At 55.9% G+C, this 24,853-nt stretch overlaps 1 protein-coding gene across 1 annotated transcript in view; it reads right to left on the bottom strand.

Annotated features, from left to right (window-relative positions):
- NRXN2 (neurexin 2) overlaps nt 1-24,853 on the bottom strand; it is a 104,686-nt gene that overhangs the window by 18,686 nt on the left and 61,147 nt on the right. The window contains 5 exon segments of the mRNA XM_032282940.1: nt 558-647; nt 4,513-4,684; nt 9,637-9,818; nt 22,868-22,987; nt 23,398-23,571. Of these exon segments, the coding sequence (XP_032138831.1) occupies nt 558-647; nt 4,513-4,684; nt 9,637-9,818; nt 22,868-22,987; nt 23,398-23,571 (738 nt within the window).

Genomic DNA, 24,853 nt, shown 5'->3' with positions numbered 1-24,853 from the left:
AGCAGCCCCACAGCACTCTCTTTGGGAGTCTTTCCATTAGGATCTGAGTTCCCCACTCTTCTCTCTTCTCCTCCCATGGCTCTGGTGAAGCCTTCCCAACCCTCCTCAGATCAGCTTTCCTGCTTCCCAAAGGCTTTCCACCTCTGTATGCTCTATGGCCCTCAGCTGGCCCTTTACCAAGCCTCCAAGATGATTCTGGGCAGAGGGAACCTATCTCCAGCCTGCATTCCCAGCCTGCTTGTGATTTACTGCAGGGCTTGCACTGGGGAGCTCCCATGGTAGGGATCTTGTGGATTACCCTAGTTGATCCCAGATTTAAAAAGAAAATAGGACTCCCTCACTTCTAAGGAAAAGCCCCACTTCTACCCCAATACCATTCTGAAATGCACAGACAGACTCTTGACTCCAAAGGGGAAGGGAGCATTCTGGCTGGCCAATTGTCCCTTCACTTGGGGGTGGGCATTGGTGAAGGCACGGAGGGGGAAAGAGAGAGCTCTGCACCTTTAAGATAGTGTTTTTAAAGTTAATTAATTAATTAATTAATTCTGGTTAATTACCTTTGTCGAGCAGCCACTCATCTACTACTCGACCAAGCCGGTAGGGGATTCTCTGTCTAGCAATCGCCAGGCGCTCGTTATCAAAGTTTCCTTGGAAAAGTTTAGAAAGACAGTAGGTTTCTCAGGCGGCGAAGTCCAAAGGAGTTAGAAAAGTAATTATGCATTCCTCAGGAGACTCAGAGTAAGCAGCAACATCCACAGAAAGAGGGGAAGGGAGGAAAAGAAACGCTGGGCCCCTCTTCTCCCTTGACCCCCTCCCTAGGCTCCGGTCCGGAGCCAGCCCCACCCTGGGGGCAGGAGCAACCCAAAGCAAAAGAGATGAGCAAAGAAGAAAAGAAAAGGGACATAAAAAAAAAGAAGCTGGAAGGTCAAAGGTCAGAGGTTAAACAGGTTTATCTGTGGTTAAGCTGCTGTGGCCCCCTTCCTTCCCCATCCCAAAGTTGGGGGGTGGGCAGGGGGAGGGGCATTTAGCAGGTTTAAGTTGGGGGTGGGAGGCATCAATGGCCCAGCTGGTTCCTGCGTTTAGAGGGCAGTTTAGAAGTAGAAGGGATAGGTTAAGCGGGGTTTATGCGGCATTTAGGGGGCCACCCAGCACACTCACAGAACAGTGAGATCTAAACCTCTTCTCCAGGCCACCTCAACACCCCTTGCCTTGGTGCTCCACTTCCAACTTCCCCTCAATTTCCACCTCACACCACACCCTTGACCCCACCACCACCTTCCCCCTTAAGCCCCTCCTGCTCCCAACTCCACCACTCACTCCCCGAAAGGCCTCCTCACCCTGGTCAGGGCTCCTTTCTACTGGGCAGCTGTGACAGGTGTGGTGCCTGGTGTGGGAGCTGGATCATCATCCAGCAGCCCCCTTCTCACCTCCTCTTCAGCCCCTTACTCCTCCCCTGCAGACATCCCCCAGCCCTCCTCTGCATTCTCCTCTGCCCCAAATGCACCTTGACTGTTTTCTGCTCAGAGCCCAGTTTCCTCTCCTTGCTGTCTCAGGACCTCATCTTGCTCACCCTGCCAGGCACTCAGCCTTTCTCCTCCAGGCTCCTCCCCACCAGTTCCAGCCCCCATCTCTTCCCCAAGCTTGGCTTCCCATCTGGATACCCACCTGTTCCTCTCTCTGCTCACCAATCTCCAGCCCCTGGAGACTGGGAAGGAGAATAGTGTGAGTGCATGTGTGTGTGTGTGTGTGTGTGTGTGTGCGCGCGTGCGCGCACGTCTGTGTGAAAAGGGGTTTGTCAGTACACATGAGAGGATCTGTAGTTCTCTGTGAGCCGTGGGTGATCCCGGTCTGCAGCAGTGGAAAGGGAACTGATTTCCTTTGAGAATCTGGCCACTTCTCCCATTTAAAGCACTGACATACTATTCAGTGCACGCTGGTGGGACCAGGAGGCTTTTCCTCTCACTGCACAGCTGTGCTCACCTGCCCAGAGACCTGGGCCTGGCCCTGCCTGTGTACACCTCCCATGAAGGTGCACTCAACCTATTCATGTGGGTATGGATGGTGCCTCCTTAGGTGCTTATAAGGCAAGGAGACTCTGCTTTCCCTATAGATTCAGGACATTTATGTTTAAGTTAAAAACAGGTTATTCAATCCTGGGTGTATGTCTCCAAGAGGAAGAGAAGAATGTACATCTGCCTGGAGGGAGGCTGAGTACATAAAAATTCTAACAAAAGTCCTATTTACTGAGCACCGCTGCCACGCTATGCTACTCTTACGTTTTCCTTAGATTACTCATGAGAATCTCACAATATTGCTAAGAGGTAGGTCTCATCACCTTTCAGAGGTTGAAACTGAGATTCAGAGAGGCTAGATGGCTTGTCCAAGATCACGTGCTCATCAGTGGGAGATCCAGGATTAAAATCCAGGTCCTGCTGATTCAGAATCCATGGACTGTGCCTCTGTGCTCCCAAGGAGTCAGAGGGTCCCCCCTCTCTGGGCCCATGCATACTGCTGATCAGACCTGCTGGTATTGCTCAGGATCTGCCCTCAGTACACACATTCAACCACCAGGCCCTCATGTTACTCCCCTTTACAGGCAAGAGGCACCCAGCAGCCTTTCCTCACGCCTAATCAGGAGTCCCTGAGGAGAGGAGAGCAGGCACAACTCCTCCACCCTGATTGCTGGCCTGCTGGGCTCCAAGGGATGAAGTTCTAGATCCAAGTCCTGGCTTGACATGATGAGGCCTTCATGCTTCCAAGCCCAGCCCTGTCCAGCATAGGCCGACGTATTACTGCTACAAAGGTTGCCCTAGTGTGTGTGCATCGGAGAATGAGAGAAGTCTGCTGCCCACAGGGATCATGCCTACACAGCCCAAGCTATCAGTGTTGGCTTGTTGGAGGATGAGGGGTGTAGGAGGAATTTAGTTTAGGAGGGTTGGTGTGTCTTGCGTGTCCCTACATGTACCTAGGGTCTTGATGTAGACTGGCATCCCTCTGCAGAGCTGTTTTTTCATGTGTCTGTCTGACCATACAAATGTCTGCAGTTGTCCATGTGTCTAGGGTTGACCTGTGTGTACATCAACCTGTGTATTTACTAGGGGGCCACATGGGCCTCTTTATCTCCAGGGACTTTACAGAAATGTCTGGGTACAAGCATACATAATTGGTATCATAAGCCTGTACTGGCATCTTTACTCCATCATAGGTGAGCCCATGAGGGTTTACACACTGGCCTTTTGTCCCTGCCCTCCGCAGTTAGCATGGGGCAGCTTCTCTGCCTTGGCCTGGCTATCTCTCCGCCTGGGAGAGTGATGGAGATTGCAGATGTTCATTCTGCTTCTCAGTCAGGCCCTGTGTGTGACTGCAATGTCGCTCAGCCTGTATCTCAGCATCTCTGTGTTTCTGCAGTTCTCCCTGCAGCGTTTCTGTTTCCCCTTCTTCTTTATCTCCCATGCTGGCGCTCTCCTCTGCTCCCTCCCAAGGCTCTGTCCACCTCTTCTCTCCCTGGGTCTGCATGTCAGCATCTCCATCTATCTCTCCGCATCTCTCCCCGCCTTTGCATATGGCTCAGTACCATTTCCACAGCTTCCCATTGCTCCCACTGGTTTCCTCTTATTCTGAGGCTCTGTCTCTGCCTCCCTCAAAATCTTTCAGAGTCTCTGCCTCATCATTTCTTCCATGTCCTCATCTCCGTCCCTCTCCTGCGCTCCTCAGACCTTGGTTTGTCCTTGGCCACCACAGCTGTCATCCTGTTGAACTGGGTCTGTTTGCATTCTCAAGGCTCCCTGCAAACAGGGACTGAGTCCCCAGGACCTAGCACAAGCCCTGCTGCCTAAACACGCTGTCAACAAAGGTTGTTGAATGCACGTGACCATGTGTTTTTAATTTTTGTGGTCACTTGTCTCTCCCTCCCTTTCACCATGTCCCTCACTGCCTTGGACACTGGGGGTCCTTTTCTCTGAGTCTCCGTGGCTACTTCTCTTCCTTCACTAGATCTCCTAATATGGATCTTTGACTTGCTCTTTATAAGGACCTTGGTTCTTTCCTTGGCTCTGCCCTTGGTAACAGCCCTGTCTCCTTGCCAAGACATGTTTTATGTTACTTTCGGATTTTCTCTCCTGTTTCTGCAACTGTCTCCCTCATTTCTGAACTCATCCTTTCTTCAATCGCATCAGACTCTCCTCAGCTCTACCCTCTCTCCTTTTCTTCCTCCTCCCCGAAACTGGACCCTGGCCTTGCAGCCTTTTCCGCTCAGCCCTGCACCCTCCCCCATAGTTGGCTCAGGCCCACCACGACGGTCTCACTCCTCCGGGAAAATCCCTTTTCATAGCCATGCCCCTGCCCTAGTCCCGCCTTGCAAGCCTTGTTTCTCCAGTAGCCCCGCCCCACCCCACAGCGGAGCTTCTCCGCTTAGCCCCGCCCCAGCGCGGCTGCATTCCTATTAGAGGCCGCCACCCGCCCGCCCCGCCCCGCCCCACCGCCGCACTTCCTCTGCGGGCCTGTGCCGCCTACCTGCCGGGTACCGCTCGTTGACCGGCCAGCTGTCCACCTGCAGGGTGGCGTTGCCGCCGCTTCGAGTGAAGCGCACCACGTGGTATTTGCCGTCGCTTACGATGGCGTTGGGCTCGTCGATGGTAATGTCGTCTGTGCCCACGTTAAAGATCACCCCCACGGTGCCCTGGTCCTGGCGACAGGGAGGTGGAGGTCAGCGACCGGAGGGAGCAACCATTCACCCCTTCTAGTGGCTAGTCCTGTGGACACCACCAGCCCAGCTCCGCAGCACTTTACAGCTTTACAAGGCACCTTTCCCAGGTCTCAACCGCTGGAGGAGGTGGGCAGGCTCACTCCCCTTCCCCACATGCCGGGGAGTAACCTGAGGCCAGAGGTGGGGGCTGGCCTGGGTCCGGAGGGCCTTCCACTAACCACACCTGTCTCCTGCCTTCCGGTTTGTCCCGGATATTCACAAATATTCATAGAGCACCTACTCTGTGCAAGGGCCAAGCTAGGGACCAGCTCAGGGCATGGAGGGCAGAGGCCTCCCTAAGGCACGACCAGCAGAGAAGTCCACAGAAGCCAGCCTCTGCCAGAGCAAGGTCTAACCCCCAGCCCCTCCCCAGTCCCCGGCCTCCAACCTCTCCTCCCCAGGATGCTCTGTACCAAGAAGGCCCCCAGGGGGCTCCCACCGGCACCCGGGCATCAGAACTGCCTCTCCTGGCAGCCTCTCAGTTCCAAAGTAGGTCAGGCTCTGGGTGTGGGGGTGGCCCCTCTGCAGCCATGGGGGTGGAAGTAGGGGGTGTAGACTGTGTGTTTGGCGGGATGGATGCCCGAAGAGTTGAGGGACAAACTATGCTAGACTGACCAAGGAAAGGGGATCATGGGGGTGTCAGGGTAGTGGGTGGAGCTAAGGACTGGGGAAGGACAGGCAGAGGACAGACAAGGACTGAGGCCTGGAGAAGGGGAGCAAAGACCCTAAGCAATCTCTGGGACCCAGACCTAGGGATCACCCTGCAGAGACTACCCAGATTCAGCCCAGGAAGAGTTCTGCCTGTGGTGCTAGAGTGAGAGGGAGGGCTTCACCAAACCCCTAAATCATGCCAGGCTCTGTGTTAATACTGTGCATGCATGCTGTCTTCCCCACACTAACCTGCTGAGGAAGCTCATAGCTCCCCATTTCATCAAGAAAGAAACTGAGGCTCAGCATAGTTAAATAACATCTCAAAATCTTGCAGCTCATGAGAAGGAAACCCCAGATTTGAACCCCAGCTAGTCTGACTTCAAAGCCAGTGTTCTCTCCCTTTGCCCACCAGTCTTGGAAGACCCTGACTCAAAGAGGTACATGTACGGGATGATCCAAGAGACTGCTGAGGCCAACCTCCAAGACCAAAGGCGTCTGACCAAGCCAATGAAGGCCCACTGGACGCTAAGCCTGAGCCCCTATTTCATTTCTCTGGACCTCCTAGCAGCACTCCTGAATGCAGCCTCAGCCCTCCTCCCACAGGGAACAGACACCCACACAGGTTCACTCAGGCCCCCTGGCTCACACACTGTCAGGCACCCAGCCCATCATAGAAACACACTCCACTCCTGCAGGCTTCTGAAAAGACTGACCAAGCCTGGCCTGGGCATGAGGAACATTCAGCTGCCACCTCCTTCCTGCATCTAGCAGAGCTGAGAGGCTTGGTGGCACTGGGGGTGTCAGCAGTGGCGGCTCACAGATGGGGCAAGGGTTGGGGTTTGGCAGAGAGAGTTGGGGGATAAGGTTTGCAGCTCTGGCTCACTTTGAGACCTATGTCCTACCCCTTTCCACTTGTGGGGTCCAGCTGTCTCCTTCCCAGAACCTGGGAAAACCACATACATATATGCTTGTGCACACACACACACACACACATACATTCATGTACACACACACATGCATTCATGTACACACACATGCATTCATGCACACGCACATGCATTCATGCACACACACATATGCATTCATGCACACACACATATGCATTCATGCACACACATTCATGCACATACATATTCATGCACACACACATGCATTCATGCACACACACATTCATGCACACACATACATTCATGCACACACACATGCATTCATGTACATACACACATATGCATTCATGCATGCACACACACACATATGCATTCATGCACACAGTCATACATGCATTCAGCCTCTCTCCTCAAATGCAGTAAAGCCGGGAAACTGAGGCTGGGCTTGCCTAACAAAGAGTATTAGCAAGCCCCACCCATCCACCACCCACAGACTGACAACATCCCCAGGGAGACGGGCTGATCATCTGCTCCCCACACTCGGGAAGGGAACAGTCGATCCTCCTCGGTACTATTGTTAGTAATAATATCACCCAGAATAGTATCAGCTCCCTGGATTCCTCTGAGGATTTCTCCCCACAGGCTCAGCCCAAGTGATGGTGGTCAAGGAGCACATGCAGTCTGGGAGCCAAGCTGGCAGAGGGCCGGCCAGGGAGCTGGGAGGCAGGACACCTGGGTTTCCTAGGAGGCAGCCAAGCTCAGGGCCCTGCACTCCGGGGGAGAGGCAGCTCCCCAGAGCCTCTCCCAATGTGAAGTCAGTTGTCACTTCTGTTAAAGTCATTAATTCCTAATTCCCCAATTACCTCATTAGGCGGCGGTGGGGAGAAGGCAGCCGCTCCTACAGCAAATAATTATGGGAGTCAAAATTAATTTGGCAAAGTGGAGCGACGCTTTATTAGAAACGTCAAATTGCTTTTCTCTTATTTTGCTGCCGCCTCCCCACTCTCTGAGAGCTGCTACTGACGCTGTGGTGGGAGCTGATGTGTCACCCAGGGAGGAAGGGGCTTGGGGGCCACTCTCAAGGGGACTCAGCCTGTCTGGTGCCCAACTCCCCCGTCAAGGCTGGCTCCTCTTATGGACCCCCACCCTTGCCAGGGCTCTTCACCCTCGGGCAGGCCCCCATCTTCCCTGCCCTCTGCAGTACCCAGCACCAGTACTTGTTTCTCTATAGCTTTTCACTAGGTGAGGCCTGTGCACAACTGTTGAGAGGAAAAGGAGGAAATCCCTTCTCCTCACACCCTGCTCCCCTTGTCCTTTGTCATCAGTAGTGGAGGAACCCTATACCCTAACCTAACAGGCACAAAGGCACACAGTCCTGCCCAGGTAGCTGATGAGAGATGATCAGGATACTAGCTAACACAGCATGCTCACTACGTGCTTCACATACATGATCTTCTTCAACCTCCCAACATCCCTCTGTCCTCTTCCTGTGCCACTCCACAGATGGGGGAACTGAGGGTCAGACAGCTGTGGTGACTTGCACAAAGACAGAGCAAGGAAGTGGCAAATTGGGATTCCAAACCAAACCATCTACTGCAAGCTATGCAGAGCCTCGAATGAGGGAGAAGAGCAAGGAGGAGCAGCCCTCACTCACAGAGGACACAGGGAAACCCAATCACACCCCGCCACCCAGAAAGGCAACTGAAACAACTGCAAACACTACTCCACAGGGAAATACACATCTATAGATACACTCCATCAGAGATCACGAGACCCAGTCTCTGTCTTCATCCCCCACTGTCACCGTCGTCACTCCTGACACACATCACCGTGCATCCAGTCCCACACTGTCATCGTCTGCAGCTACACTGTCTCTCACACACCGGCTGCCTCTTAACATTCTAGATAACTGCCTGTCCCGCTGACACTGGCACAGAACTTCCAGGCCTCTTCTTGGGCGTGACTGCTATTCTACTTGCTAGTGCTCCTTCTGCACCCCTTCCTCACTGCTGCCACTTCCACCCCAGCTCTGCTGTGCCCACAGGAAGTCTCCCCTCATACTCCTTCCTTCACACACTAGTGATGGGGTGCAGTGGGGTGCAGACCTGGGACGCTTAAAAGCTACTGTTTAATGAAGGCCAGTGACTGTGTTCCCAAGCAGATAAGAAGAGATCAGAGCCCACACAGCCTCTCCCCGGCTTCCTCTCTCCCCTTCCAGCTAACTGCCCTCCTGACAGCCAGGCGCCCTCACCCAGAGCTTTCCAACCCACAGAGCCTGGCCAGCCTGCCTGATCCCCACAGCATAGGGGTTCTGGCCAGGGTCGACATGTGAAATACAGGCAGGGAAACAAGGCGGCTGTTAGGGGCCAGAAACGTACAGATAAAGACTGAGGGCAGAGGCTTGGGATCGAAGACTATGGGGAGGGGTCAAGGGAGAGGGTGAGACTGGAAATGAAATGGAGCAATACCAGAGGTCGTAGGGAAGGGTGCAGGGCAGAGCCACAGATAGGAGAAAGGGCAGGGAAAGAAAAGTGGCCACCTGCAGACTAGGGTTCAACAGGACGCAAAAAAGTGAGTCAAGGAGCTGCAGATATGGTAGGAGGCCCAGAGGTAGACCCTGGGAAGGAACCAAGGTCAAGGCGGGGAGCAGGCACAAGGAAGGGGCTAAGGCCACAGGTGGAGCTGAGCAGAGAAAGGCAGAGCCAGGTGGGATCTGAGGTCAGGGTGGGGACGTGGGGCTGGGCCAAGAACTCAGTGAGGAGTGAACCCAGCCAGAGAGACTGTAGGGGAGACAGGGTAAGGGGCTGCTGGGAAGGCAAAGGTCACAAAAGCAGAAGTCGAGGGCAGCACAGAGGTGGGGCAAAATCTAGAAGCAAGATGAAGCCGCAAGGGTGGGCTGCCCTGGGGCAGGTAGGTAGGAAGGAGGGGCAGGAATAAGTGCAGGACACAGTGGGCTGGCCTAGCTGGTCTAGGAGTGAGCAGGCAGCAGCTCAGAGGAAGTCACAAATGAGGGACATTTCCTAAGGCTGCGGGAGAATGGCCCAGAAGGCCCAAAGAGGCCCTTGACTATGTTTAGGAAGGTCAGAAGACACAGGTGGTCTCAGGGAGTAGGGAGCTGGAGGTGCTTGAATCAGATGGGAGGGTGGATCTGGGAGTCTCGGTGAATAAATGAGAGGAGGGAAGGGTCTCAGAAGCAAAACTTCTTAGCAGGAAGCTCCAGGGATGAGGGAACAGAGGTTCTGAGGGGTCCCCATGAGGGAAGACTTGAGGTGTTGATCCCAATGGCAATGAGGGACTGAACTGATTTGGAAGCAGGATGCTTTGGGTTGAAGGGCTGGGGCCCAGGGTCCTTACGATGTGCAGCTGCAGGTAGTCTCCAAGGCCAGAGGCGCTGTCCACTCGCACCAGCACAGCACTCCGCTGGTGGGTGCTGAAGCCCACGGCCAGGCGATCCATCCTCGTGCTGGGCCTGTCATTGGGGGGCCACGTGTAGGTGATGAGCGCTCCCCCCTTCCCAAAGATGTATGTGGTCCCGGCTGCAGAGAGAAAGAAAGGGAGACAAGGAGAAATGACATCAGGAGGATGAGGTCAGCAGGTCCTCAGGGTTGTGACCAGAGGGCCGGAACCCCAGGTCTAGATGTGGGACTTCAACTGTGATACCCACAGCAGCCACCAGCCCTGCAACGCCAGGGAGCAGTTGGCAGGTGGGTGCCTGAGTGAGAGCCTGTGCACGCGCACAGACAGATGTAGCTGCCTCATCAAGAATTCTAGCTTTAATTACAGCAAAACGGAGAGGTAATAGAGTGGCACAGAGAGAGACCCCAGAGAGAAGCTGCAAGGAGACTGAGAAGACAAGAGTGCTGTGGGCAGGAAGGACCCAGGAGGCCTGGTCCTGACCGGCTTCACTTCTCCCAGGTCTGGCAGAGGTGACAGATCCAAGGTGTGTGCTTCTTTGGAGCCGCAGCTGAGCAGGCACCAAGGCACAAAGGAGCCCCAGGTGATGGTGGGACGATGAGCAGAGCTGTGTGCAGCTCTGACTCATGGTCAGAGCTGGCGCCCTCCAACATCTCCCCATCCTCATCCCACTCCTGGCTTGCCCAGGACTCCCTGCTTCTGCCCTCACCCAGGAGGCTGCCTGGGTCCCAAAGCAGAAAGGTGCTGGAGCCCTGCCCAGAAAGGAAGAGAGAGCCATGGGGCGGGGAGGGTTGGGGGGAGGGGAGATTGACAGCCAGAGGAGGAAGGAGGCAGAGAGACAGATGGACAGAGAAGGACAGAGAGGGGTGTAGGTGAGAGAAATGGGAGAGTGGGAGCCAGAGATAAAGGCTCCCTCTCCCAGCCCTCCCCCACCCCACCCTCTCTCCCCTTCTCCCTCTCTTCTTCGCCAGCCGGCTGCTGGGGGCGGGTGTGAGGTCCCTAACGATCTCAGCCCCAAAATAAACCCCATTAGTCGCCATGTTCCCTTCTGTGGCTGACTGAGCTCCCTGGGGGTGGGGGTGGGGGGGCTGGTCACCCAGTTTTCCGGAAAGGAGCCTTGTCTGGCAGCCCTGGAGGACTAGTACTCCGGGGCCTGCAGAGAAGGGAAGAGAAGAGAACAATCTTGCATTCTTTAGAACATAAATGGAGCAGATGAGATTCATAAAATGCTTAATTAAATAATTAGCCACTAACAACTCCTCTCAAAGCACTTCTTGTGGGGAGAGGGGTTCAAGGGAGGACTTAGAAAAGGAGAGAGACAGATGAGGCCTCAGGGCAAAAAATTGGAGGGAGAGAAAAATGTCAGTCTGGGGGTAGGAGAAGTCACGTCAGGAACTGGGAGACTTTGTGGGCAGGAGGGCCTCCAGCCCTTCTAAGGAGCAGGCTTGCCAGCAGCCAAGGTAGTGGCCGAGTTGGTAACACTAGGTCAGGTTCCTCAGGTACCTCAGGGTCTCTCAGCTCAGAGACTTGAACCCCCTTGTAGTTGGGGCAATCAGGGGTGAGGAGGCTCCCAGGGATCTCCTAGGACCCCAAAGGAGAGGGGCTGCCTAAATGCCTGGGGGGAAGCCACCATCTGCAGACCCAGGGAGGGGCTGAGGAGAGAAGGGAAGACTGCTACCTGGTTCCCAAAGAGGCAGTGAGGTCAGCAGGGGGTTAGGGGAGGCAGGAGCTGTGGGCCCCTTTGCTGTTCCGCAGAGCACCCACCATCAACACCTTCCATCTCCCCAGAGTGAGAAGTGACATCAGGAGGAAGGGCAGGAGGGAAAGAACCACCTGGATGTCTAATAACTGACATCTCGTCCCTGCCTGTGGCCAGGAAAGCACCCTCAACAGACAGAGGGGGCTTGGCACTGCCCTCTCCAGGTGTCCTTTCTACCTGAGGACCCTGGAGGCACAGTGGTAAGCACCTCAGGATGGGGCCCCAAACTGAGGGTGGAGAGTTGGCTGAGAGTGGGGTATGCAGTGAGCCCCACCCCCACCCTATGTGGTCACCTGTCTGGAAGGGCAGGGCCTGGAGGCAGGGAGCCCAGTAGGCCTCAGCTGTAACAGTCTCTCCACTCCCAGCACTGCAGCACTCCGGAAAATCGGCTGTTTCCATGGCAACCGTAATACCCAGGGTCCTCCTCCCCCCTCCACACAAGCTGCATATCTGAATTTGGGGGGTGGGGTGGGCCAGGGGAGCAGAGATGCTGACCTTCCTCCACACACATTCCTACCCTCACCTCCTTCATCAGAGGCTACAGCCTCTTCACCCCCGGGCTTCAGGGCCTCCCATTCAGAGAAGGCTTTATTGGGTTTCCTGGTCCCTCAGACCAGGGAAGGAAACCCAGTCTACCTGCAGGCTGCCTCCAAATCCCCCCGAATCTAAAGGAAAAGAGGCCCTTTCTCTTCACTTTCCCACCCCTGATCCCAGACAGCAAACACATCACCATGTTCAGAACCCTGTCGGTACCCAGAGAGGGCAGGAGGAAAAAGCAGGCCTAATGCCCCACTGGGCAATGAGACAGGAGGGATCAGAGGCGGTGCCCAGCGCCCAAGCCCCAGGCCCCACACCCACACAGAGGCGGCGACGCACCCAGCTGCACACAAAGACCCAGCGTGGAGAGGCAGACCCCCGACAGGAGGCGAAGTAGCCAGGAAACATGGTGGTGAAGGCACAAAGACCACAGAAGGCGGCCCCAGGGCAGGGGCTGGCCAGGCGCGGGACAGGGCGCACACAACCCCGCCAAGGCCCGCAGCACACAGGCTGCCCAGCCCAGACCTCCCCTGGGATTTATCACCCAGCTGCTCTCACACTGCAGCCAGTTTATTAGGCTGGGCGGGCCTGTAAAGCCTAAGGGCGTTTATTACACTGTGTGGGGACGGGGCGGAGGGACACTTTTTGGTCAGAAGAGGTGAAGGATGAATGGTTTATTGGACTGGGGCGGCAGTAATTACCCTGGGGAGACATTTCTCTCCCCAGCACCGCGGCTGCCTCCTGAGCGCAGAAGGCTAGGGTTCGGAAATAACGCGGATCTGGGAGGCGGGGCTTCCGCCAGGCCCCTCCCCCGCCGCGCTCCGGAGGCGCCTCCAGCCTCTCACCCCCGCAAGCTGTCACCGGCCCTGCCCACAGACTCCCCCAGGGAAGGCACAGCGCCTTCTAGGAGACACAGAGCCCAGAACAGGGCACCACAACTAGAACCTCTGACAGGCTCCAGAAAGGGCTTGAAAGGCAACAGGGGCCTAACCCGAGGCCCAAAAATGTTGGCCAAGGGTGGTTTACACCAATTGTTTTTGACCTCCCTAGGAAACCACTAGTGAGCTCAATTGTGCATAACGTTTCAGAGAGTAGAAATGTTATGCACAACTCAGACCTAAAGCCTAAGGCAAGAGAGCCTCTGACCAGACCCAAGATGCCACAGGCCCAGGTTGGCACCTTCTGCCCACACCCAATATAGTCTCCTCAATACCTCCTAGACCCAGAAATTCACTGTTCCAGTGAAACACTCTAAATGTTCAAGAATCTTCCATGCAGTCCCACACACACCTGCATTCTAGAAAAAAAAAACCAACCAACCATTAATAATGGTTAGCTAACCCAGACCCAAACAACATAATCATCCACGTAGAAAACCACCCATGCAATGATGCCCCTGTGGTTAAAACCATGTGCAGAACCTCTGCCTGCCTGTGTCCCTGCAGCCTCAGAAGCCATGAAAAAAACCTTCTGGAAGATCTAGAATTGTGAGAGGATAAAACATCCTGCACAACCCAGAAAAGCCATGGCCCGAGTGCTCACAGCCCACACCAGCACTTTCTACATGAACCTTTACATCCCACATGGGGAAGTCTCTACTGGTCCAGACCCTTGTGCTCAGCAGTCTCCTGATCAAGGATCCCGGAACACAGCCTTTCATTTCTTAACCATAAACCATCCAGTCAGAAATCCAAGTTAACACACCCTGTTCAGAATCAAAATAAATGCTAGCCCCCTTTATGAGCTGGAGTGAGAAATCTGCAACCCATGGGAGCTACTGACTCAGAACTTAGCAGGGACTGACCACTTCATTCCTGGCTCAAGAGTACCAGAAGCTGGGCGCGGTGGCTCACGCCTGTAATCCCAGCACTTTGGGAGGCCGAGGTGGGCGGATCACAAGGTCAAGAGATCGAGACCATCCTGGTCAACATGGTGAAACCCCGTCTCTACTAAAAATACAAAAAATAGCCGGGCATGGTGGCATGCGCCTGTGGTCTCAGCTACTCGGGAGGCTGAGGTGGAAGAATCGCTTGAACCCAGGAGGCGGAGGTTGCAGGGAGCTGAGATTATGCCACTGCACTCCAGCCTGGTGACAGAGCAAGACTCTGTCTCAAAAAAAAAAAAAAAGAGTACCAGAAATGAACATGGGGGGTTGGGAGGAACTTCAAGGACTCTGAAACCAGAACTGGGGGTCTAGGGCCAGAAAAGTGTCACCCCTGGGCTCAGCACATTTTCAGGACCCAGGTGTGAGAGTCCTCCCGTGCCCCAGACAGATATCAGGTACAAGAGTGGCAATGGGTGTCTGGCAGGTAGGGACATTATGTAACAGGAGCGGTTGGGGGATGGCAGGGTAAGTGGGGGATGTATGAAGAGAAGAGGGGATCGAAGGCAAAGAGAAACACAGACTCCAAGAGAAGGCAAGTGGAGAAGCTGGTGCAGAAAGGAGAAAGGCTGCCTCCCACTGGGGATACTAGGAAGACACTGGGCAGAGAGGAAGCTTGGTCCTCTAGCCAAGTGCAGGGTCCAAGAAGAGCCTGTCTTTTCACCTACCCCACCATGGTTAACGGTTAACGGTTAATGGGAGGTGACGGTTAACGGGTTAAAGGTTCAGCCAAGACAGGTGGCCTTGTCCCTTGGCCTTGTCACTTCTCCTCCTCCTTTCCTTGGGTCCTCATCCTGCCTCTCAGCTGCCCCACCCTTCACAGGCTCCTCCCCCACACCTCTCACCCCCTTCCATAACCATCCAGGAGCACCCACCAGCCAGCTCCTCCTGCTTCCACTAGGCACTGGCCCTCTTTCTCCTCTGCACAGCAAAAGGGCAGCCATCTCTGAGGCGATCCCAAGGCCAACATTCCATACCCTGCCCCCCATACTCTTCTGGCCACTTTCATTTCCTCTGTCCAGCTTTTGCTCCTTCACAGGATCTTCCTTGGGCACTCTGGCTCCCAGGCCCTCCTGCCAATCTGCTCAGGGTCTCTCAGCCAGTTCCTCTCTCCTACACCTTTCTCTCCCACCCTCTTTTCATCCTGCAAAGCTCCCCAGTATCCCTGACTTCCTTTTCCTATCTCACCCCTTTACGCTTTGCCTCACTGCCCAGAAAGACCATGGCCTATCTGGGCACGTTTGGGGTGACACTGGGCCTCAAGGGAGCTGGAAGAAGACAATGAAAGGGGAGGAAATCCACAAAGAGCCAGAGAGTTCCTAGGGAGGGGGAGGGAGTTAAGATCCAGGAGCAAGGGGTTGGGTGGGGTCATGGAAGAAGAGAAGGAAACTGAAAAGTGATGCAGGAGAGGAGCCATGTGGGACAGAGACAAGATAAGGCAAACTGTGTTGGGGATGAGAGAATAAAAGGATGGAGGAGAGAGTTTGAAGGAACTCCTCCAGGAAAATTGGATAAATATAAAAGAGAAGCATGAAAACGAAGACAAAGTTAAAGTAGGAGAAAAGGAAGAAGACCAGCAAATGAGTAGAAAGTTTGAAGGTGATACAGTGGCAAGACTGGGAAGCAAAGATGGACTGGCATAGAGCAATAATGGGGAGGCAACCAGGGGTACAGATGGGAAGGGCGAAAATACAGGAATGGCACAGATGATGGAGGAACAAAAATGGAGTAAAGAATGGGAGGTGATGGAGAGACAGAAACAGGAAGTGATGAAGGTACAAGGATAGGAAGGGAGAGAAGTGCAGAAATGGGAGGCCACCTGGGTGAGAACTGATGAAGGTGCAGCAATAAGAGGGAATGGGAGCATGGAGGTGTCAAAGAACCCCAATGGGAGGTGACGGACATGGAAGGTGAGGAGAGAGGGCACAGAGGAGACAGGACATGGATGAGAGGACAGGCATGTGAAGTGGGTGAGAGTACAGGAATGGGATGGGATGGAGGCACAGAAACGGGAGGTGAGAGAGGCACAGAGATGGAGATAATGGGGCTACCCTCTGAAAAGTAATGACAAGGTACAGAGATGGGAAGGGATGAGTAGACTAAAATGGGAGGTGAGGAGGTCCTTGGGATGCAAGTGACAGAAACTCTGAGATGGAATGTGGAGGGACTGAGATGGAAAGTGATGGGACTGACATGAGATGAAATAAAATGTGAAGAGGGCCGGATGTGGAAGGTAATGGGGAGGACAGAGCTTGGGAGTGATGGGGGCACAGAGTATGGAGAACAGAGATGGAAGGTGATGGGTACAGAGGTGAGAAGAGATAGCATGCAGAGAATCTTAGGGGTCTAAGACATGAAGTGATGGAGGGCCTGAGATGGAGATGAGGAAGGGCAGAAATGAGAAACGATGGAAGTCAGAAATGGAAGGTGATGGGGTCTGAGAAAGAAGGTGAAGTTTTTCAATGGATGGTCATGAGGGGCAGAGATAGGTGATTGTAAGTGGACAGCGACAGAGGACTGACAGGCGGTGAGCCTGGAAACAGGAAGTGCTGGGCCTACAGAGGTGAGATGCTAGGGGTCAGAGGCAGAGGCAGAGCAGGGATGAAGGGATATGGAGGGGAGACACTAGAGATGAGGGGAATGGGGATGGGAGAATGGCAGGACAGTGGAGTGAGTTGGGAGGTGATGGAAGGCCAGTCATGGGAAATGAAGGGACGGTTGCTGGAGGGACAGAGGTAAAATAAAGATACAAAGGAAGAGGTCAAGAAGGAAGAAACAGGACATGTCAGAGGCAGAGATGACATATGTGACAGAAGTGGGAGGGAGGTGAAGGGGGAGAAATGACAGACCAGGGATGGAAGGGTGAGGATGAGGCAGAGGTGGAGGCAAGACGGATGGAGAGATGACAAGGGGCTGAGATGGAGGAGATGATGCGGAAGAGAAATGGAAGGCAGAGCTGCACGGAGAAGATGAAAGGATAGGCAGGACGAGGAGGAGAGGGAAGTAGAAGATAAGGAACCAGACCTAGGGGTAAGCAGGTTTAGATGAGGCAAGGAGGCAAAGTGCTGAAGACAGAGATGAGGGCGATGGGGAAGAGGAGAGATGGAGGCAAGGGTGGGGCTGAGATGATGGGGGCTGGAGATTGGAGGTGAAGGGGCTCCGGGACGCAAAGCAGAGGGGCCAGGCTCGGTGTGCACAGCTGGGGTGGGGCCCACGGGGGCCCGACTGCGCACACGGGAAGCCCCCCCCCCCGGGGCCAACCGGCTGGCCAGCATCGACAGTGCCACTTACCGTGGCCGCCGCGGGTGAGGAAGGGCATGCGGTTGATGGCGATGGGCACGGTGCCGTGCTTGCTGTGGAAGTGGTGGACGTGGTGGGTGGTGCTGAGGCTGGAGGAGACCCGGGCCCCCTCGGCCGCCCCCAACAGCAGCAACAGCAGTAGCAGCGGCAACAGCGGCAGCAGAAGTGGCGGCGGCGGCGGCGGTGGCGGCGGCGGCAGGGGCCCAGCCAGGGCGGGGGGGCGGCGCGGGCACCCCCCCGGCCCGCTCCCCCCGGGGGGCATTTCGGCCCGGGGGCGACCGCCTCACAGCCCCATGGCCGGGGGCGGGGACGCGGGGCTACGCAGCCCCGCGAAGCCCCCCTCCGGCTCCGAGATCCGGGAGCGGGGTAGGGATGAAGCTGAAGAAAACCAGAGCCCAAGCCTCGGTCTGGAGCCAACAAAATCAACTGGATCCCACGGGGGAATCGGGGGTCAGCGGAGCGGCAACGCCAAGGTCCAGGACTCCTGGGTCCATCTCGAGGAGCTAGGGGTCTCTCCGCATCCCGGCGGGGTTGGAGCGGCGCAGAGGGCCGTCAGAAACCCGGGGGAGCGCCCGGGGGAGGGGGCATGGTGTCGAGTCGGAGAGGGAGGGGAACGCGAGGGGCAAGCAGGGAAGGGAGCGCGAGGGAAATCCTGCGGAAAAACCGAGCCGGGGAGGGGGGCGGTGCGGGCTGGAGGAGAGAAGAGGGACGGAGGCCTGGTTCCTCCAAAGGCGGGAGACCGACGGCGACTAAGGCCGGCCGCGCCGCTGCTGCCGCTGCCGCCCGACGGAGGCCGGGGGAAAAGGAGGGAGCGGCCGGGGGAGGGGGGCGGGAGAAGGGGGAAGGGAATCAAATCCGGGTGATGGGGGAATGAAGGGAGAGGAGAGGAGGGGAGGGGAGAGGAGAGGAGAAGAGAGGAGAAGAGAGGAGAGGAGAGGAGAGGAGGGGAGCGGGGCTGAGCAGAGGAAAGGCGCGAGCCTGCGAGATTCCGGCGGAGAGATGGAGGCAGCGGAGTGTTGCTGCAGAGGCTGAGAGGGCTGGAAGGGAGAGGGAGGGAGGGAGGGAGGGAGAAAGAGAGGGAGGGAGGAAAGGAGGGAGGGAAGAAGGAGAGCGGAGAGGGGAGGGGAAGGGGAGCGCGGGAGGAGGAGGGGGCAGGGCGGAGGGACCAGAGCGGCTCCCGATCTGCGGGCGGCGCTGGGCAGCTCCACCGCACCGCACCTGGCTAGCCCGCTCGGCGCTCGACTCTCCGCTGCGCGCTCCCGCCCCTCCCCCGCGCCTGGACGCGCGCGCTCATCCTGCACCCCCCTCCTCGAGAAGGGACCCTGCTGAATAATGGAACGGGACTGAGGCTAGCAAGAGAGGCCACTTTCTTCCTCCCGACCCACCCCACCTGGATAAACCCCCGTAATGCTCTCTGGCACAGCCTGCTGAGATGCCGCGGCGGCCACCTCTGCACGCACCCCTTGGAACACACGTGCACACTGAGATGTGGACCGGCTTGGGTATGGAGACATTCACGTGCCCATACAGGCACAGTGTGCGGGCAGGCACACAGGCTCAGACACATATTTGCATGCATGTGCTCACAGACACTGGCACACCAACTCACTCTCAGGGAAGCATGTACACATGCTCACAGGGGCATGCATACATGTGCACGCACACACATTTGATCACATGCCATGAATGGCCAACATACACACAGACACCCCTGCCCCCCAAGCTCATCCTCCAAAATAAGGTCCACAGCATACAATGCACCCAGAGCCTTTAAGGTACTCAGGAATAACACACGCCACACACGTACAACTCCCCACCACTTCCCCAAGAGTGCTCGTCCAGCCCCCTGCACAAGCCTCTCCTGGACTCCAATCCTTCCTCTCTAGGCCCACTGCCCCTCCCCCAGCCCCAACTTCTCCCTTCATGGGGTGTCTAGAGGACATCTGTCCACTGAGTGTCCCACTTAGGACAAAACCCTTCCTGGGCCACATATGTCAAGCTGAGGAAACCACTTCTCCTTCAGGATGCCCTCCAAGTGAGATCTGCCCCCCGAAAACTTTTGAACGCCTCTGGAAAGCACCTGTGGCCCCAGAGGTAAGCGCAGAGAGACTCCTTTCCGGTTGACAGGTACACACATCAACCTGCTTAGATAGGGGAGAGGGTGGGAAGGCAGAAGGTAGAGGAGGAGGGAAAGGAGGAGAGAGGTGGAGAGGGCACCTGGGGGAGCTGAAGAAACAGTGCAGCAGAGTGAGGAGGAGGGCTGGGTAAGAAAAGGACAGGAGGCAGGGGCGGGTGAAGTGAGAAAGGGGAGGGGTGGGAGAGAGGAGGCTGGGAGGGGCTGGAGAGAGCTGGCTCCTGTTTATTGATTCTGATCTCCATTTGGGACCAAAAACTGTCACCATGAGCCCCATGTGCTGCCCCCCAGCTCCAGGATGCAGTCAGGACCCAGGACATCTCACCAGAGCTGCTGCCAGTCCTCTACCCCTGCCACATGTCAGGGCCGGATTTGGCCCCCAGCACTTTAGAAGTGAAGAAAGCCATCCTTGTCCTCAGAGGCACCCAGAGGAGGCTTCGGGTGGTACAGGGCCCAGCACTGTGCCGTGCTAGAGGAGAGACCCCAGGCCAGGAGCACGGCTGGGGCCCCCAGAGGCCACATCCTCCTCCTGCCCTCTCCATCCCGTTCTTATGCCCCTGGATCTGGAATATAGACTGACACAGCTCTGAGCAGGCAGAAAATTTATGGTCCCACAGGGAGGGAGGGAGGAGCCGGTGGTGACAGGAGAGGAAGGGAAACCGCCTAGAGGCCAATCAATACCAGTGAGTGGGAACTGAAGAGAGTTTGAGGAGGGAGAGGGAAACATAGAGGGTAAAAAAGAAGGGAGAGACAGAGGTGTGCAAGAGATTAGTAGAGTCTGCAGAGATGAACAGACAGGGAGGCAGAGATGGTAGGGAACTGACCACCTTGGAGAGACCAAGACAGAGGAGCAAGTAGGCCTGTTGGGAGCACCTCGGTCCCAAATCTCAGACCTGGGAAGTGTCTTCTTTTGGCCACCCCTTCTCATTTCGTATTCTCTTTTTCATTTGCTATCCACTTTCCTCCATCTCATGTTTTCTCTCCTGTCTTCCCAGAGCAGACACTCCTAAGTCTTAAAGGAACACAAAGTTCCCTGCATCCCCAGGAGTAGTCCCCATGTCACAGATGGAGAAATTGAGGCAGTAAGTGGGGAAAAGCTGTTCTGTAGATGTGACCTCTCCTCACCCTAGTCTCTCCCCCACCAGACAGCTGCACCCCCCAGCCCCACCCTTCAGAGGACAGGCCCTGCTCCTTCTACCTTTGCCATTTCCACCCTCCTTCCTCTCTTGACACCGAGTCATCTGTGCCCCCAGGGCCTCCCAGGGGTGAAGGCAGAGCTAACTGAACAGGCCTCTCTGCTGGCTTCATACAGGGCCCTAAGACCTGCCATAGAAAGAAAGCAAGAAAAACCAGAGACAAGCTAGGGAGGAGTAGTCCCGGGAGAAGAGGGGATTGGGCCCCACTCCCCAGATTCCTGCCCTGCCCTCCAGGGGTAGAGGTCTCAGCATTACCCCAGGGCTAGAGCTCAGAGCAGCGGCACCCTGAGCCCCGCGTGGCCCCAGGTTGCACCCACCTTGTCTTAGCTCCACAGCTTTGGCTCAGGCTATGCCACCAGGTACAGAGACCAGTGCTTGGGGATGGTGATGACTCCCAAGACGCGCCCTGCTCCGCAGTCCCAACTATCCCTGCCTCCCACCAGCCTGGAACCCAAAGAAGTTGTTCTTCCTATCTCTGCTGACACAACCCCCACTTCCCATCCATCTCATGCCCCCTTTCCAGAAGGCTCCACTGTGTGGGAGTGAAGCAGTGACAATGGGCAGCAGCACTTCGTGATCCTGATTCCTTCTGCCCCAGGAAAGAAATGCCCACCACGGGCACCACCACCACCCCCCAGGGACTAAATGAGCAGCAGGGAGTGACAAACAGTCAGGAGCACCTAGGTTCCAGCCAAGCTCTCCTATTTACCCTCTATGACTTGGGGCAAGTAACTGCCTCTTACTGAGGCCTGGGTTTCCTCATCAGTTAAACACAAAGCCCACTGCCTTCTCTGAGGATCAAATTAAAAGGGCTTTGTAAGCTGTAAAACATGAAACTATTAGTGGGGAGTGTTACTATTAACAACAAAGTTACCATCATTTCCAGACCTGTGCAAAGCTGAGTTAGCAGAGGGAAGAGGCCCAGCCGCAGCCAGGGCTCTATGCCTTGGCAGTCAGGGTTGGAACACCCTCAGCTGGCCATTGTCTGGAGGCTTTGCAGAGAGCAGCAGGACAGGCAAGGAAAATCCTGGGAAACAGAGTTGGGATGTGGTGGTACCCAAGGGCTGGTCATGCCTTAGAACACTAGGAAAGCACTGAGGGAGATGGAGTAGACACTTTTTCAAAGGGGAAAAAAAAAACTAACACCACCCAAGAGCTCCTGGACCCAGTAGGTTTCTCCCGTAAGAAACTCAGGACTCATGCCCAGATGACGAAGGTCCTGCTATGGAGGCAAAGGCACTGACAGGGGTCTCATCCCAGATCTGCTATGAACTTCCTCCAGAAATCGACTGTTCCTCTCCAGCATTATTCCATGTCTGTAATATGGAGATGCTCTGTTGTATGTGTGTGTGTATGTGCACGTGTGTGTGTGTGTGTGTGTGTGTGTGTGTGTGTGTGTGTGTGTGTTTCTTCCCAGGCAGCTGACTTTTCTGCTTGGTCTCTCAGCAGGACCCCAGGGAAGATGATTCAAGCAATACTGAGGAGGCTGCTCTCTGCCCACCCACTCCAGCCCAATCATCCAAGGGAAATGCCAAAGCCACCCCACAGAGTAGAAGTTTGCCTCCCTGCCATTCCTGTCCCAGCTTCCCTCCCTCTGCAAGGCTCTAACCAGCTGCTGGCCACCAACCACTAAGGGCTGGGTGCTGCTGCTGAAGCTGCCCTCTCTGGGGAGGGCTCTCAAACAGAATGCAAGTTGGCAAGCAAATGCCCGGCCTGGGAGGAGAAGAACCAAGTGAAGACAGTGGAGAGTGACCTTGTGGCTCAAGGGGACAAACAGCAGCTGGGATTCTTCGGGAAGAAAGAGGGGCCCATTCCAGGGAAACCAGCTGTCCAGCAGCCTAGCCTCCTGGGAGCCTCCAGAGCCTGTCCTCTGGAGTGTCATCCTGCTCTCAGCAGGAAATAACAGATTCCCACTTCATGCCCTGAGGGCAACAGAGCAAAGGGGTTGCAGGTTAGCAGCCCTCCTCCCTGTGCAATAGTGTGTCTGTGTGAGGTACGAGTACATGTAAGACCATCACCAAATCACACAGAACAGCAGCAAGTTCACCCCACTGAGGCTGACACCTTTGGTTTTGGGTGAAGGGAGCAGGGTCCCAGCAGCTGAGAACAAGGAGGAAAGGCCATTTATCAGTGGGTCACCCCCGAGCTTCAGGCAGCAGCAATCCTGCACAGCCCCAGGAGAAAGATCCTCTGAGGGGACAGCAGGCCGAAGCTCACCTGGGACTCTCCAGACAAGGGATGAGAATGAAGCAAGCAGCACAGCTCCTGAGTGCTCAGAGACCCTCTTTCCTCCCCGGCAGCCCCTGTGGCTGGGAATGGGCCCTGGTATCCCCAGACTGCCACCAACCCTCCCAGGCACTCACGATCATTGCAGACAGGGCCTCCATAGGAAGTCATGGTGCAGTCGCAGGTGAAGCCATCCCACTGCTGCAAGCAGACGCCCTGGTTGGCACAGGACTCTTCAGTGCAGGTGGTGCTGGGGCCTGGAAGGGGCAGGAGAAAGGAACACCCCTGGCTCAGCCAAGCCCCCTCTCTTCTCCCCAGGAGGTGTGGAAGCTTCAGAGCCAGGCAGAGAGGTCCTAATCTGAGCTCTGTCTGGCTGAAAGGGCCAAGTACTGATGAGAGGGATTGTGGCGGGGTGGGGGCGGGGGTTGTCAGGTCTGCTAGGCTTGGCCTTGGAGTGTGACAAGGGGCCAGGGTGTGAGACAACAGGGAGGGCAAGTGACCCTTCACACACCTGTATTGCTGCCCCAGAACTGTGGGGGCAAGCTCCCACAAGGCCTGAGAAGGAAGGCCTCTTTGCTGAGCAGAGGCTACCTGCCCCAGTCTGCCGCTGCAGCTGGCCATCCTGTAGCCAGCAGGGCCACACCTCACTCCTCCATCTTCCACTCACCATCACAGCCCCTCTCCACCTGCCCAATGCGGTGCAGGGCGTCGGCAATGAGGTCTGGGAGGCGTCCATTGAGGTCCACTGAGGCCAGGCAGCCCTGAAAGCCATCCCGGGAGGCCACCAGCTTGGGCAGGTTGCTGAACATGTTCTTGCTCAGACCGCCAATGTACAACTCCCCTGTAAAGGGAGTGGGGTCAACCAAGGCATCCATGTCTCCACTCCCCTCCTAAGACAATGGCATCTGACTGTCAGGTCCTCCCAGCCCTTTCAGGCTCTCTGTGTTTCATCCCAGATTCCAGGTCCCTAACAGAGATCCGGCAACCTGCACAACCCGCACTCCACCCCCTTCCTTCTTCTCCACTTTGCCATCTGCCTGCTCCCCCCGCCCCTCAGAGAAGCCCAGATGCCTGGGAGAGTGGGGGCTGGGGGACAGCTGGAGGAACCTGCTCTGTGCTCTCTCCCACACATTTGATTCCAGTTCCGGCCCGTAATCAGGGCCTTTCATAGATTCGCATCCTCTCCACCCCCATTCCCTCCCTCCCAAAGTTTCCCATTCCCAGAACTCCTTCAAGCCTTTCCCAACTCTTGGACTCTCTCCTAGGGAGTTCTAAGCCCAGCTCCCTTCCCCCAACAACAACTAGGGATTGGCCCACTTCATGCCCTGGGACTCTGGGACGTTCTTCTCCACAACACCTGATCCCCTGCCATAAGCCTAACTCCCTGGACGCCCTGGCCAGCCCACAGCTAAACTTCAGTCAAGACACTGGTCAATCTGCTGCCCTGGCCACCGGCTCAGTGCAGCACAAGAGGCACCAAGATAACCCCTGGGTTTGCTGCCATTTTGGATTCTCTGTGACACGTCGCCCCCTTCTGGGAACAAGGGGAATTCACAGCACTATGTCAGGAGATCTGGCAGCTCTCAGATCTGGGGGAGTGGGGCAGTGAATTCCATGGTCTCTGAGGACCCTCCCCAAGCTCTGACAGTTTGAGTCAAACTGATGCCCAGGGGTTCCTATGGGGCTGAAGGCTGCTTTGGGCATGTGCAAGAAGGTAGATCACATTGCCCTCAGTGGGCTCTGGAGAAGCTGCAGGCCTCATCTTTCCTTAGCTCAGGCCTTAGCTCACCCTCGTCTTCCCGGATTTCTCAGTCACCCATTCTGGGGGCAGGCAGTGACTGCTTCAATGACCACTGAAGAGGCCCTGGGGAATATGGCACCCTGGTGTGACCCTGCGCACAGCACAGAAGGCTGGGTCCAAAATGTCCCCAAGCTAGGCCAGCCAATGCCCAAGACAGGTGCCTAGGGACTCTAGCTCCTACTACGTCCTCTGCCCCATATCGTCTACCTCACCCGGGGGGACGCTAAGCTCCCTATTCTGACTCTAGCCCTCAACCAATGTAGGCTTCTCAAGCTTGGAGGCCCAGGAGGTCCTTGGAGGGCCCAGGCTCCCTACTCCTAGC

The sequence above is a fragment of the Sapajus apella genome, unplaced genomic scaffold, assembly GCF_009761245.1.
Source record: "Sapajus apella isolate SASKATOON/1434 unplaced genomic scaffold, GSC_monkey_1.0 scaffold14, whole genome shotgun sequence".
Lineage (NCBI taxonomy): Eukaryota > Metazoa > Chordata > Mammalia > Primates > Cebidae > Sapajus > Sapajus apella.
This window is presented reverse-complemented; position numbering and strand designations above follow the sequence as displayed.